This window comes from Hyperolius riggenbachi, chromosome 1 (genome assembly GCF_040937935.1).
Source record: "Hyperolius riggenbachi isolate aHypRig1 chromosome 1, aHypRig1.pri, whole genome shotgun sequence".
Taxonomy (NCBI): domain Eukaryota; kingdom Metazoa; phylum Chordata; class Amphibia; order Anura; family Hyperoliidae; genus Hyperolius; species Hyperolius riggenbachi.
In genome coordinates this window covers 458,464,046-458,480,734 of record NC_090646.1, presented here as the reverse complement: position 1 = coordinate 458,480,734, position 16,689 = coordinate 458,464,046, and the positions used below count along the sequence as shown (strand labels likewise).

Below are 16,689 nucleotides of genomic sequence, written 5' to 3'. Positions count from 1 at the left end.
CCTCCAAATTTCCTCCCCTGTGTGCTGCTTATCCCCAAGGCAGATTAGCTTCAGCAACGCTTGCTGACGCATGCCAACAGCTGTGCTGCACTGCTTCCACGATCCTACTGCTGCTGGGTTAGCGTTTCCGGATGAGGTACAGCTTTGAGATGCGTTGGAGGAGAAGGAGTCAGAGAGGTAGGTGCTGCTGTTATCCAGTGGGAGGGACGGCGGTGCAGCTGTTTGTGGCGTGGGCAACACCCGTGCCGTAGCAGGTGAGGAATCGCTGCCAGGCTCCACAAGGTTCACCCAGTGCGCGGTAAGGGAGATGTATCTACCCTGGCCGAACGCACTCGTCCAGGTGTCAGTGGTGAGGTGAACCTTGCAGGCAACGGCATTCTTCAAGCTTCGGGTTATTTTGCTGACCACGTGCTCATGCAACTCAGGCACTGCAGAGCGTGCAAAGTGGTAGCGGCTGGGAACCACGTAACGTGGGATGGCCACTGACATCATGCCCTTGAAGCTGTTTGTCTCCACCAATCGATATGGCAGCATTTCGCAGGCCAGAAGCTTGGCTATGCTGGCTGTTACTGCCACGGCCCGGGGGTCATTTGCTGGCAATTTCCTCTTGCGCTCAAACATCTCCGACACAGACAACTGAACCGTAGCGCTGCACACGGAAGGGCTGTTGGTTGTTGTGTTTGATGAACACTGGGAGACCTCAAGAGCACTACTCCGGAAAGTGACAGTGTCAGCGTCGTCTGATGTTTGTGAATGTTGTGAACCACGCAATGGCTGGGCTACTGCTGCTGCTGAGGCGGGTCTGGTGAACCCAAGGGAGGCAGTGTTGTTTCTGGTACCCTGTCCTGACGCGTTTGCCCAAAGAGTGGGATGTTTGGATAGCATGTGACGGCTCATGCTGGTGGTGGAGAGGTTGTTAATATTTTTCCCCCTGCTCAGGCGGGTCTTGCACACCTTGCAAATCGCCATGGTAACATCCTCAGTGCAGTCTTCAAAGAAAGCCCAGACTTTGGAGCACCTGCCTCCTTGCTGGCGATTTCTGTTTGCTCCTCTTTTGCCTCTCACTTGAACTTCCACGCTTGTGGTGCCTGAAATTGCGCGCCGCCTACCTTGTGGCACAAGGCGAACTCGTGCAGCAGTGTGTTCTTCAACAGACTCATCTGTGCTGCTGCTACGACGGCGATGTTCTCGTTCACAAACAAAATCTGGGTCTCTGTCCACATTGTCCATACCCTCCTCTTCCATCTCCTCAAACTCGTCATATGTCATTGTGGGCCACCGCCGTGGAGTAGAGCTCCCCACAACAACCTCTGCGCAGCACACTCCAACGTCGTCTTCCAGATCTTGTCGGCCGACCTCCTGCAATTGCAACCCCTCCTGCCCAAATTGCTCTGGGATTTGGGTTTCCGAGTCCTCTTCGGACTCGCCTCGTATTTCAGTGCGCGGTACATTTCCCACAGTTAACGGTTGTGAATCCAGGCACAACATTTCTGGCTGTTCCTCCATTGACCTTTGAAAGGTGGAAGTTTGTTGGGCTGGGAATAGCTCCTGCGAATACCCCATTGTGTCCTGAGGTAATTCATCGGACTGGTTATCTGGCAGTTGTGTGCGTGGTGTCGCTGCCGGTTGTGTCAGCTTTGTGCCCACTGGCTCCTTGTAACTGGCTGAGGACTCGGACCTCGTGCGTGATGTGCTGGTGCTGCTTAACCCACTGCTGGACGCTTGAGAGGTCATCCAAGTAATTATCTGGTCCTGTTCTTTTGGATTTGTGAGGGTTGTTGTCCTGGACAACATGGGTGGTATTGAGTGGGTTTTCTTGGGTGCTCCCCTGTGGCCTGTACGTGAACCGTCAGGGGAAACACCTCTTCCCTTGCCCCTCCCTCTTTCACCGGATTTCTTCCTCATTTCACTTATCCTTACAGTACACGCTGACTGGCAGCAGTACAGTGGCAGTACAGAAATGCTATACAGTACCACTATTCCCAGCAGCGACACAGAGCACAATGCTATACAGTGACGGGTGAGCGGTGTACCACTATTCCCAGCAGACACAGAACAGTGAACAGAATGCTATATAGTGTGGCTGAGCGAGCGGTGTACCACTATTCCCAGCAGACACAGAACAGTGAACAGAATGCTATATAGTGTGGCTGAACGAGCGGTGTACTACTGTTCCCAGCAGACACAGAACAGTACACAGAATGCTATATAGTGTGGCTGAACGAGCGGTGTACTACTGTTCCCAGCAGACACAGAACAGTGAACAGAATGCTATATAGTGTGGCTGAGCGAGCGGTGTACCACTATTCCCAGCAGACACAGAACAGTGAACAGAATGCTATATAGTGTGGCTGAACGAGCGGTGTACTACTGTTCCCAGCAGACACAGAACAGTACACAGAATGCTATATAGTGTGGCTGAACGAGCGGTGTACTACTGTTCCCAGCAGACACAGAACAGTACACAGAATGCTATATAGTGTGGCTGAACGAGCGGTGTACCACTGTTCCCAGCAGACACAGAACAGTGAACAGAATGCTATATAGTGTGGCTGAGCGAGCGGTGTACCACTATTCCCAGCAGACACAGAACAGTGAACAGAATGCTATATAGTGTGGCTGAGCGAGCGGTGTACCACTATTCCCAGCAGACACAGAACAGTGAACAGAATGCTATATAGTGTGGATGAGCGAGCGGTGTACCACTATTCCCAGCAGACACAGAACAGTAAACAGAATGCTATATAGTGTGGCTGAGCGAGCGGTGTACCACTATTCCCAGCAGACACAGAACAGTGAACAGAATGCTATATAGTGTGGCTGAGCGAGCGGTGTACCACTATTCCCAGCAGACACAGAACAGTGAACAGAATGCTATATAGTGTGGCTGAGCGAGCGGTGTACCACTATTCCCAGCAGACACAGAACAGTGAACAGAATGCTATATAGTGTGGCTGAGCGAGCGGTGTACCACTATTCCCAGCAGACACAGAACAGTGAACAGAATGCTATATAGTGTGGCTGAGCGAGCGGTGTACCACTATTCCCAGCAGACACAGAACAGTGAACAGAATGCTATATAGTGTGGATGAGCGAGCGGTGTACCACTATTCCCAGCAGACACAGAACAGTAAACAGAATGCTATATAGTGTGGCTGAGCGAGCGGTGTACCACTATTCCCAGCAGACACAGAACAGTGAACAGAATGCTATATAGTGTGGCTGAGCGAGCGGTGTACCACTATTCCCAGCAGACACAGAACAGTGAACAGAATGCTATATAGTGTGGCTGAGCGAGCGGTGTACTACTGTTCCCAGCAGACACAGAACAGTACACAGAATGCTATATAGTGTGGCTGAACGAGCGGTGTACTACTGTTCCCAGCAGACACAGAACAGTACACAGAATGCTATATAGTGTGGCTGAACGAGCGGTGTACCACTATTCCAAGCAGACACAGAACAGTGAACAGAATGCTATATAGTGTGGCTGAGCGAGCGGTGTACCACTATTCCCAGCAGACACAGAGTGGCAGTAAACAGAATGCTATATAGTGTGGCTGAGCGAGGTACACAGAGTGGCAGTAAACAGAATGCTATATAGTGTGGCTGTGCAAGCGGTGTACTACTATTCCCAGCAGACACAGAGTGGCAGTAAACAGAATGCTATATAGTGTGGCTGAGCGAGGTACACAGAGTGGCAGTAAACAGAATGCTGAGCGAGCGGTGTACTACTATTCCCAGCAGCGACACACAATGACTGGGGGGGACCCTGGCTAGCGTGGCTGGAGCGCGAACTACCCTGCCTGCCTACCCAAAGCTAAACCCACAGACAAATGGCGGAGATATGACGTGGTTCGGGTATTTATTTACCCGAACCACGTGACAGTTCGGCCAATCAGAGCGCGTTCGGGTCCGAACCACGTGACCCGTTCGGCCAATCACAGCGCTAGCCGAACGTTCGGGGAACGTTCGGCCATGCGCTCTTAGTTCGGCCATATGGCCGAACGGTTTGGCCGAGCACCGTCAGGTGTTCGGCCGAACTCGAACATCACCCGAACAGGGTGATGTTCTGCAGAACCCGAACAGTGGCGAACACTGTTCGCCCAACACTAACACCTACCTATGTCTACCTACCTATACTGGGACTTCTACCTATGCCTAGCTAAGTACTGGGGCACCTACCTATACCTATCAACCTATACTGGGACTCCTACCTATGCCTACCTACCTATACTAGTACTCCTACCTATGCCTAGCTAATTACTGGGGCACCTACCTACCGCTATCGCCACGGTGTGCACCAGTCCAGCACGGCCATCACTACGCAAACAACTGTTTGCGGTGCGTTACGCAGAGAGTTTGGCGTGTCAGTGTGAAGCACTACTCTAATTACACTCCCTGCTTGATGTATACACATGCAAGATGTTTTAAAGCACTTTAGTCCTGCAATTTAGCATTCAATGTGATTTCTGCCCGTAAAATGCTACTTCGCATCAAATCCAGATTTTTCCCGGGGACTTTTGGCATCTATCCCACTCATCCATGCCCCCTCCAGGTGTTAGACACCTTGAAATATCTTTTCCATCCGCTTTGTGGCCAGCATAAATGTTTCTAGTTTTCAAAGTTCGCATCCCCATTGAAGTCTATTGCAGTTTGTGCGAACCAAACCTTTTGCGGAAGTTCGCAAACCCGGTTCGCGAACCGAAAATCAGAGGTTTGGGCCATCTCTACTCCTGGCCAAGGTCTTTAGACAGCTGAGTTTGGTGCCGGAGGGGACATGCAATCGCATCCCCTGCATGGGATTAGACAGCGTTAAAACTAGGCTGCATCAGGCTTAGGCAGCCACAAGTGTGGTATAGTTTTAACTACGGTGTGTCCCGAACCAGTTAACTTTGTTTTTGCCTTCCTATATCCAATCATTGTGTTTCAGAATTTACCTCACTTTCTCTTCTAATGACAACTGTCACAGAGAGTGAAAGTTAGGTAATATCTACCCACAGGGAGCATAGAAAACACTAATAACCTAGTGACCTTCTGCACTGAAATCAGGATTAAAAGTTTTGCCTAAAGTTAACATTTAATCAATAAGACAGTTGAAAGAGTAATGGCTTTTAAAGAACATTAATTCATAGAAACCAAGTGACAGTGATTATAATTTTGACGGACTACTATGGGATACAGCACTATTCACATTTCCATTTTCCATACTGAATATGCCTAATTATATTCAGTAACAGAAATAAACTTCCAGAAGTTCAGTTCTAACTAAATTTTTTGTTAAAACATATAAGATGTAATTGGTATTTAATTTTTTTTCTCCAATTTAGTACTTTCAATTTTCCTTGATTCATACAATCACTAAGTACAGCTTTGTCTGCTGAGGTATGAGGTGTGGAAATTAATCAGAACTGCTTTCCAGAGAACAAATATTGTACATTTATGTTTTTTTTTCTGAAAAAGAAAATTCCACTTATTCAAGTTTTGCACAATGTATTCATTTTGTTTATGTAGCAGATGAATGGCAAATTCGATTTGACTGTGCGCAGACAGAGATAAACTTCCTGAGGAAAAGGCTGACACAGTTTGAAGAAAGGCTGGAAAGTGAAAAGACGTACAGGAAGGAGCTGGAACAGAAAGTAATTTCTTACCATATTATAAATATAGAATCTCACTTTTTAAAGGTTTTATTATTATTATATTAAATATTGTATTTTCTTTTAACTTTTGTTATTATTAAGATATAATAATAATAATAATAATTTGAACATTTGTATAGCGCTTTGTTTTCTCCTGCTGGATTCAAAGCGCTCAAGAGCTGCAGCCATTAAGGACACACTCAAGGGGCCACCCTGCAGTGTTAGGAAGTCTTGCCCAAGGACTTCTTACTGAATAGGTACTAGACCCTCCCATGTCAAAGGCAGAGTCCTTAACCAGTACTCTATCCAAGATTTAGTTAACGTTTTAGAGTAAATTTTAAACTTGGCTCACCTGTCCTCCTTCTCTCCATTTCCCTGTGAACCTGCCATATGTGCTGATGTCATGGGGTTAAGGCACCCCGGCAGCAATTGAGAGGAGGTGGCATGCTTGTAAACAGGTAAGCCAAAACTACACTTCGCTCTTACCACGGGTCTGGGGAGGAAACACACATTACATGAGTGTAGACCTTGAGGGTCCGGCAGATGGAGGAGGGTGCACAGATTTCCAAAATGTATTTGCAGATGTGTAGCAGCAATAGGTCCCTCTCTGATCACATATGATTAGAGAGGGATCTGTCTGATGATCAAATCTGCTGCCCTTTCTGCCAATGTATGGGCACCTTAATGGCGCGTACACACGCCTGATTCCTTCAAACGACGGGTTGTCAGATCTGCCCGCAGGGCGGCTGTTCTGCTGACAGTTTGTCCGTGTATACAGTCTATCGGCAGGCTGATAAGGCTGGTTTTGATTGATCCTAAAGACAATTGAACAAATGATTGACTTATTGGGAGTTGCTTCCTTGCTGTTGTTTACCTGTTTATCTTTTTTTAGATTCTTTTCCTGGAAACAGGACAGCCATTGACCTTAGGAACTTGAAGGAGAATGAGCATTTTATATTTTTTTTATCTTTTCATTTTAATTTTAGAAGGGCCCTTCTATGAGAGGTTTGTCTGTAGGGAGTGAATGTTGTTTGGAGTTTGTTGGTGTTGTCTTAGGATATATTTAGTATGTGCATTGGAAACTCCCTTTGAATTTTGAATAAAGAGATACAGTAAATGTTTTAATTTTAGCACGAGTTGCAGTTTTGAATATCTTGCTTGTTGCTCTCATTCCATGTGCAGCTTCCACTTCCATGTGCAACATCTATATACAACAGCCCCTCTCTTTCATATATAGCTCCCGTGGGTAACAGCTCCCCTTCTCCATGTGCTGCTCCTCATTTGCAGCCTCTTCTGTAAGCAGCTGCTCCACCAAGGAGCTTCTTCAAGGTCTTGGCCTCAGAACCAGGCCGAGACAGGTAAGAAAGGCTCCCGCCTCAGAGCTCAGTGTAGGAGGGGGCACACAACTCACTTAGCTATCATTCCCTATTGTGTTTGAAGCTGAGAGAAATAAGAAAAGGGGATACATTGCAGTGACTGCAACCCAGATAACTAGAGATTAAGGTGTTGGGGGCCCTGAGGGGCCTCTTACTCTAATAGCAATCTGTGTGTGACGGTTGGGGTGGGAGGGATGGAGGGGTGCACTTTGTTGTCTCAGCCTTGGATGCTGGAGGACCTTGTCTCGGCTCTGCTTGGACTTTTTTTTGGGCCTTTTTAGATATCTGGCTCCGCCATTAGTGTTTAGGAGGAAATGTGATGCAAGCACCACTCACCCCCTTCCCTCTCTTGTCTTGATGGAAAGATATGTCTGTCACATTCACTAACCATTTTTTCTAAATCTGGTCAATTATAGTGGGTTTAAAAGAAGGATGACAAGGTGGGGAAATGTGGGTGTTGGTAGTCTTGTGTTCCCTTCCCTATGACAAGAAGCTTTAAGATGAAATCAGGGCAGTCTGATCCCAGGCTAGTGCATGGATGATCCATGCAGACTGCTCAGAGAGAGGTGCGCGGTAACGTGGGAATTACATGTCCACCAAACCTAAGGACCTCCATAGATGATCACACTGGAATTAAAGGACATCCGAGGTGAAAATAAACTGATGAGAAAAACAATTGTAGCTATCCTCTTTCTCCTAAAATGAATTTTTTTTAGATATCCCACAGTTTTATTTTACATTTAAATCTAGTTTTTAAGTTTTTACTGTTTCATTGTCTCTGCTCAATGACACCTTCATTGAAGTATGCTAGAGCTCAAATCTATTAATTATCGACCATATTTATCTCTTTCCTGCTCCAGGAAGCCATTTACTGACAGGAAAGTATTTTATGGCTGTAATTACTTATCAGTGAGGATTTACTGTATGCTATAGTCTGACCCAGTCCGACCCGGGCCCGACCCAGTCTGACCCGGTCCCGACCCAGATAGAAACTGTCACTTGCATAGCATACCTGATGTTTAACTCTTTCAGGCAAAAAAAGAAAAAAGGAACACAGTCTAGTTATTTGTGTGCTTTGCATACACGTCTATCTCATCATCATGTCACATGTCACCTCGGTTATCCTTTAGGATTTGTTAGATTCGTGCACATGACTTTCACAGTTTTTATTCTACTTTTTTGTCTTTCTTCGTGCTGGTTTGTATTTTCTGTGTCAGATAGTTATAAATATTATTTATCTAACTAAACTTATGTACAAAATATTATATAATGAAAATAATATATGGTATAACCTTTGAGTACTTTGATTTGTAAAACACATATTTAAACCATACTGTGTCCTCTATGCCAGGAGACCAGACCCATTATTGGCAAATAATGTATTTAATAATGTGTTTACAATGCATGCGTTATAACCACATATTATCTCAAAAATAAAACAAAACAAAAAACCCATACAAACCTCTAAATGTTTTGTATCTCATCTAAGTATTGTGTTTCACCTCCTGAAAATTTAGGTAATCAAATATAGGTAATCAATTTTTGTGTGTTTGAACAGTTCAGCAAGTAAAAAAGGACACGTTTTTGCTGTCCATTGCAGTCTCCTAACAAAACTGTATTACAAATATGGCCACAGTTGCAGCCTTTGCAGCTGTTTTTTTTAAGTGTACTTCTATATATTTTTCCACTATCTAGTTAAATCTACAAATCCTTGTTAACATGTCAACTCTATTTCAGAATGTCCCTTATTTATCCTTGATATGTATTGCAGTACTTGTGTTTTGTATCAATTTGAAAAAGCAAGAGACAGTTTGACACTTGCACTTACACATCATTGCACTGCAACATCCATTTATACCTTATCTATATGACACTGCACCTGAGGTGGCGTGGCCAGGGATTTGCATCTTGTCCTGCACGGCCTGGCTCTGATACTCATCATAAAATGCTGTCATAATGGGCACAGATCTACAGTGTGACATTAATTCATAAAAAAGACCAGAGCTGGTAAAATATGATTCCATTAACTGAGTTCTTATGCAGAACTCTCAGTAGGTGTTTTGCATACCTCATATTTCTTGTTAAAGATTTAGTCTGAAAGAAAGATTACCCTCATGACACAATGGTAGATGCTGAGAGGTCACAGCGGGCAGCAAGGTCATTACTGAAACCTCTTGCTGCCACAAAGGACATTCGGATTGCTATGTATCATTGGCATCAACCGGAGTAATGTTCCTTCAGATCTTTAATATTTTATGTTCGTGTATTAGAACAAGTTATTGCCAAGGAGCAAGGCAATCTATAAACAATTACTTTTAGGAAGTCTGCATCTGTATTTGCAAGAACACTTAGGAGGGCTTTGGCAGGGCAGTAAATACTCTGGAGTAAAGATAAAATTACTGCATGGAATCAGCATAATATAGTCATGTCATAGGTAGGCATGATCAGTGACAGGCAAGTCATTCTAGGCTGATGCAAATTGTTATATTAATTTAATGCAAAGTAATGTAGCTTGACAATGAACCAATCAGATCATGCAGCAGCATGGGCTGTTTTTCAAGCTGTACACATTTGCATTATATTACCATTTGAATCAACTTTTTGGGTATCTCAGTGACAATCCCTAGTCATGATATACTATATGTTTTCCTGCACTGAGATTTACTTTAAGGTTACTTAAAGATAGTTTATTGAAGGCAGCTCATTAAACTTAAAAAAAAAAAAAAAACCTTAAAGGGCCACTATCACAAAAAATGTGCATGCGCGGAAGCCCACAACTGATGGCGACTGAACGGATTACTGGCAAGGATATCTAGTGAACGGAGGGGCAGGAGAGGAGGACAGCAAGGGAGGCCATAAACCTTATGGGACTGGAGGAAGCCCCAAGTAAGTATAAATAAACACATGGGGCTTGATTCACAAAGCGGTGCTAACTGTTTAGCACGGGTGTTAGCACCGCTTTGTGAAACAAGCCCATAGGGTTAATCTCCGGTACTCCGGTTAATCTCCGGTAAACTCAAAAAGCTTTAGCATTAATAATGACATCACACAAGTGACAGGCAGCAGGTCTTTACATTTCTGCAGGAATAACCACAGTGTTAGACTAGGTTCACTAGGTAACAGCAGGAATGCAACAGAACCGGAAAGTGGCTCCGCGCATTGCATCACATACATACATGAAGAATTTGGTCAATGAGAAGTATGCTTCACTTCCACTGTTAACGTGTGCATTTTGTGGTAACACACTGCATGCATTGTACCGTAACACTCCTGTCGCACTGTGAACATTGCATAGGTGGTGCATTGCAGTGTGGAAAGCCGCGTTACAAGGCAGATGTTATGCGGCGTATCACAACACACCACTGTAAACATAGTCTTAGAGATCTACAGTACAGTAGTACTAAGCTGTAGTTCTACACACAACAGGAACGGAAGAAAGGAAATGCAAACCTAAAATGTGGTTTTGATAAGGACAAAAATGTTATGTTGTAGAAATGTCGATTTTTAATATCACTTAGACACAACCTGATCCACATTTCAGAAAACTCACATCCAAGAATCCTTTCCATCTCAAAAACAATGGATACGGATTTACACACTGCAAAGGGTTTGAAGCCTTGGCAGAGAGATCTAAGATTTGCGATGCATGGTATAAAATCAGTTTTAAACATGGATGCAAAATGATAACATTTTATTTCCTTCAGTACATATTTATTTAAATCTGTGCATAAAACATAAGGAAATTTTAATTACTAAATTACACCATTCTTTAATAAGTAACTTGATCCTTCCCAGAAGCATTAGAGAGCTGTGAAATATTCATCTTTTGCTATGTGGTACAGGGTCTGTGATGTCTCTGGAACTGAGCTTCCATGGTTACTCCTTGCGGTATCTTACAAAAATCTACAGGGTGGGCCATCTATATGGATACACCTTAATAAAATGGGAATGGTTGGTGATATTAACTTCCTGTTTGTGGCGCATTAGTATATGTGAGGGGGGAAACTTTTTCAAGATTGGAGGTGACCATGGCGGCCATTTTGAAGTCAGCCATTTTGAATCCAACTTTTGTTTTTTCAATAGGAAGAGGGTCATGTCACACATCAAACTTATTGGGAATTTCACAAGAAAAACAATGGTGTGTTTGGTTTTAACGTAACTTTATTCTTTCATGAGTTATTTACAAGTTTGTCTTTGTTTACAGCCATTGACATGTCGCCGAGATTAACACGTGCAGGTAGAAATTATGTTGATGTCTTGCGAACACAGTAAGCAGGTCATTGCAGCAGGTTTCAATGCAAGACACCCTACAAGACCACCCATCTCCCATGCTACAGTTAGCAAACTACTTGCTAAGTTTTGTGAAACTGGTTCAGTGTTGGATTAGAAAATGTGGATGCATGAAATCTGTCACTAATGAAGAAACATCAGTGGATGTCCTAGCTTCATTCAGCAAGAGCCCACAGCATAGCACCCGCCGCATGTCACTGGAGAGTGACATTAGCCGAACATCCCTTCTACGGTTATTAGCTACTCACAAATGACATCCTTGCAAACTCCAGCTACTGCAGCATCTCAACGAGGATGACCCAGATTGGTGCACTGAATTTGCAGAATGGCAAAACAAAAATTGGTACAGGATCTTCAGTTTACGCAGAAGATTTTGTTCAGTGATGAGGCAAACTTTTATGTGAATGGTGAAGTTAACAAACAAAACCACTACTATTGGTCTGACACTAACTCACATTGGATAGATCCCTCCAAGACTGTTGGAACAAAAAAATTGATGGTATGGTGTGGTATATATGGTGTACAAAGATAGTGGGGCCATTCTTCATCAATGGAAACCTCAAGACCACTGGATATGTGAAATTGCTACATGATGATGTGTTTCCCTCTTTATGCACTGAAGATGGCACGGTCCCTGAATTTTTCCAGCAAGATGGTGCACCACCACATTATGGGTGTCAGCTCCGAGCATTCCTAGATGAACAGTTTCCTGGAAAGTGGATTGGTCATCGTGGGCCAGTTGAATGGCCCCCAAGGTCTCCCGATCTCACCCCCTTAGACATTTATCTTTGGGGTCATCTGAAGGCAATTGTCTATGCTGTGAAGCTACGAGATCTGCAGCACCTGAAACTACGGATACTGGAAGCCTGTGCTAGCATTTCTCCTGTGGTGTTGCTATCAGTGTGTGAAGAGTAGGAGTATAGGGTTGCATTGACAATCCATCTCAATGGGCAGCACATTGAACACATTTTATAAGTGGTCAGAAACTTGTAAATAACTCATGAAAGAATAAAGTTACATTAAAACCAAGCACACCATTGTTTTTCTTGTGAAATTCCCAATAAGTTTGATGTGTCACATGACCCTCTTCCTATTGAAAAAACAAATGTTAGATACAAAATGGCCACCATGGTCACTGCCCATCTTGAAAAGTTTCCCCCCTTACATATACTAATGTGCCTCAAACAGGAAGTTAATATCACCAACCATTCCCATTTTATTAAGGTGTAACCATATAAATGGCCCACCTTGTATTATATTTACGCTGCACAAAAATGCTAATTTCAATGCAAAAATGACTTTGACCAAAACTCTAGCTCATCCCTCATGGCATATGACAAAGCAGAAACTTGACTAAACATATTTTTCCTCTTTAAATGTACCTTGGCTGAGGATGTATTTTATTAAATTAAATATATTTCTATATTTTCTGCATCTAGATTATAAACATAATTTTACTCTGTGTCTGGGATGGGCCATCCCATGCAATACCCTTACTTCCTGTATAGTAATTTCCGGTATGGCTAATTGCAGTGCATTAAGGAGAAACTGACAGGTCTTTGCACTTTCCCCTCCCTATCATACAAAGCTCTAGATTAGTTATTACCACCACACATTTCCTAATTTATCTCCAGATACCATCCCACCCAGAACCTCCTTACATTTCCTCATTAATCTCCAGATACCATACTACCTGGATCTTTCACTCCTTCGATGAGACCCTTTTTTACTCTAGATTGGTCACCTCCTCTTACTCCCAAACCTAGGACTTCTTAAGGGCATCACCTCTCCTGTCGAACTCTCTCCCATGGCTTGTCCACCTCCAAGCCTGGAAACCTACAAATATTATCTCAAAACACACCTTTTCAGTCAAGCCTGTAATTTGCTATTGCCTAGGTAGCATTGGGGGCAGGCCCGGCCCTAGACTTTTTGCCGCCTGAGGCAAAATTCAAAAAAATCGCCGCCCCTCCCCGTACCCCCCCAAGCCGTGTGTGTGTGGGGGGCCGCCCGAGCTGGAGGGGATAGCGGGCAGGAAGGGGGTATTAGGCCTAGCGGCGGGGAGGGGGGTCGGACCCCCCCCTCCCTCGCCTGGGTCCTACGTCCTCCGCTCCCCTCCAGCTTTAGAAGTGAGGTCGCTGGCTGCAGCTATATTGTAAGAGGCAACGGGCGGGGATCACTCACCTCTTCCTCGTTCCAGCCCGAGCCTGCGCTCCACTGACGTCACTTCCTGCGGCGTAGCAGGAAGTGACGTCAGTGGAGCGCAGGCTCGGGCTGGAACGAGGAAGAGGTGAGTCCTCCCCGCCCGTTGCCTCTTACAATATAGCTGCAGCCAGCGACCTCACTTCTAAAGCTGGAGGGGAGCGGAGGACGGGGGACCCAGGCGAGGGAGGGGGGGGTCCGACCCCCCTCCCCGCCGCTAGGCCCAATACCCCCTTCCTGCCCGCTATCCCCTCCAGCTCGGGCGGCCCCCCCCACACACAGACGGGCGGCTGCCGCCCCTCCAGAAGTGCCGCCTGAGGCAAAAGTTTCACCCCGCCTCATGGGCGGGCCGGCCCTGATTGGGGGCTCACTGCCTCCTCTGCTAACCCCTGTATAACCTCCTCTAGTGTCTCCACCCCACAACCTAGACTGTAAGCTCGAGAGGGCAGGGATCTTCTCGTAGTTTTTTTTTATCCTGCTGTAATTTATCATATGAGCATGTACCAGTATTGGTGATGTCTCACACACACACACACTGTATGTATTTGTACTTGTATTGCAAATGTCCTGATTGAACAAAGTTTAGAACTTCTCATGTATCTATGCTCCCAACTATTTGTGGTGTACCATGTACAGCGCAATGGAAGATGTTGGCGCTATATAAAATAAAATAATAATGATAATAATAGATGAACAGAAAGACAGTTCAGTTCAGTTTTAAAGGACAACTGAAGTGACAGGAATATGGAGGTTTGCATATTTACCGTACTTTTCAGACTATGAGATGCTTCAAACTATAAGACACACCTAGGTTTAGAAGCCAGAATCATGAAAAAATACTAATCCCGGTGCATCTATTGTGCAGGGGTGTGTTATGGACCCCCCCCCCCCCCCAAGCTGTCTCTAAGCTACTTTATCTATCTACACTGACCAGCTACATTACACTAACACCAGTTACACTGCACTACACTACATTACACACTACACTTACACTGCACTCCACTACGCTAACACCTGTTGCCCCACCAGCTAAGCTACACTACACTACTCAACAGTACACTACACTATTTTACAATACACTCTGATCTCACCTGATCCTGCCACCGTGCTCCTCTCCCCCTCGCTCTGGTCCTGCTGATAGATGGGATGCTCTTCTCTTCTCCTCCGGCAGCTGTGACATCGCTGTACACTGCGGTTGGCTGCCACTATTTACCTTTACTCTGTGTGGCCTCCGTACTTTCATATTGGTCCTGTACTGTAACACCAGTGGTGCACGTGCACCAGAGTCACACATTGGGTGCATGCATGACCCTGGCATATGTGTGCCGCCGGTGTTACAGTACAGGAGGACCAATCTGGAAGTACTGAGGCCATGCGAAGCAGGACCTGGGGCTGAATATCTGCAGGTGGCCACAGTGTACAATGATGTCACAGCTGCAGGAGGAGAAGAGTAGAGGAGCCCATCTATGAGCAGGACCGGAGCAAGGGGGAGAGGGACGGCAGGATCAGGACTCCCCCTGAGCATTCTGTATAACATTTTACCATGTCTTTGCAATCTAAGACACTTTCCCCCCCAGTTTTGGGAAGGAAAAAGTGCATCATATATTCCAAAAAAACGCGGTACTTCTTTTTAACAATACCGCTTGCCTGGCATCCTTCTGATCTTTCATGTATCAGTAGTGTCTGATTCAAACATCTGAAACAAGCATATGAATAATCTTCTCATATTTTTGTCAGAAACATCTGATCTACATGCCTGTTCAGGGTCTGTGGCTAAAATTATTAGAGGCAATGGATCAACATGACAGGGCATTGTTTAAAGGGAAATATAAATATTGCAGCCTTCATATCCTTCTCACTTCGGTTTTCTTTAAGCAATTGCAACATAAAGTTAGGACTACATTTATTGAAAAGTAAAAGTACTGTCCTCTAATTAAAGCATCAGTTGCTCAAAATCTGCAAATATATGAGAAGTTGCTGTGCACATTTCAGGGCTGTCTCTGTACCTGCACAGTGGAAGCATCCATAGTGGGATATGTAAGCAGTGTAAGAAAGTGGAAACAAACTTACCTGGCAGGGACAAAGTAATACCTCACCCTAGTTGAACACCACTCATGCCAGAAGTGGCTGCTGCTGCAGCTGAACCTATTTTTACTGCAACTTTTTAGACTTAAGTGAGAAAAAAAAGATTGTGCCTGGTTAATGGTTAAAGGATACCCCAACTGAAATGTGACATAATGAGATAGACATGTGTATGTACAGTGCCTAGTACACAAATAACTATGCTGTGTTCCTTTTTTTCTTTCTCTGCCTGAAAGAGTTAAATAGAAGGTATGCAAGTGGCTGACTCAGTCCTGACTCAGACAGGAAGTGACTACAGTGTGACCCTCACTGATAAGAAATTACAACTATAAAACACTTTCCTAGCAGAAAATGGCTTCTGAGAGCAAGAAGGAGATAAAAAAGGGGAATTTCTTATCAGTGAGGGTCACACTGTAGTCACTTCCTCTCTGAGTCAGGACTGAGTCAGCCACTTGCATACCTTCTATTTAACTCTTTCAGGCAGAGAAAGAAAAAAAGGAACACAGCATAGTTATTTGTGTACTAGGCACTGTACATACACATGTCTATCTCATCCTGTCACATTTCAGTTGGGGTTTTCTTTAATTGCCTAACTCTGTGTGCCCCATTCATGACAAGTTACAGACTAATCAGGGCAGAATGTCATTTTCTGCCTTACCACATAAGTCTTTTGAGCCATTATAGTCTTTCAGTTTTCATTTGGTAGCAAACATTCTCGACCTGACTCCAAGCAGTGAGTCAGGCAAAAATGGCACTGGAAAATTGGGAGCACCAGGCAGTAATTTGTGCACTGTCAAATTTCCTGGAGCCGTAAAGGACAACTGAAGTGAGAGTAGTCTATGGCTAAAAGTATTAGAGGCAGAGGAGCAGAAGGATAGCCAGGCAATCAGTATTGTTTAACCTCCCTGGTGGTACAATTCCTTCTGATTTTAGGGTCTAAAAGCGATACAATTTTTTCATGTGCTTTTAGACCCTAAATCATACCAGCAGAGAGTCTGCAGCAGCCCCAGCAATTACTCACCTCCCTGGGCTCCAGCGCTGCAGTTTTCCCTCCATCCTCCAGGTGGCGCTGCAACCCTAAAGTGAGATTTCAGTTTGTCATC

General features: G+C 44.6%; 1 protein-coding gene across 1 annotated transcript in view; it reads left to right on the top strand.

Moving 5' to 3' along the window:
• LOC137525416 (unconventional myosin-XVIIIb-like) overlaps window positions 1–16,689 on the top strand; it is a 508,546-nt gene that overhangs the window by 175,882 nt on the left and 315,975 nt on the right. Inside the window, exon 10 of the mRNA XM_068246531.1 lies at window positions 5,515–5,639. Coding sequence (XP_068102632.1) covers window positions 5,515–5,639 — 125 coding nt within the window. The remainder of the gene's footprint in view (window positions 1–5,514; window positions 5,640–16,689) is intronic.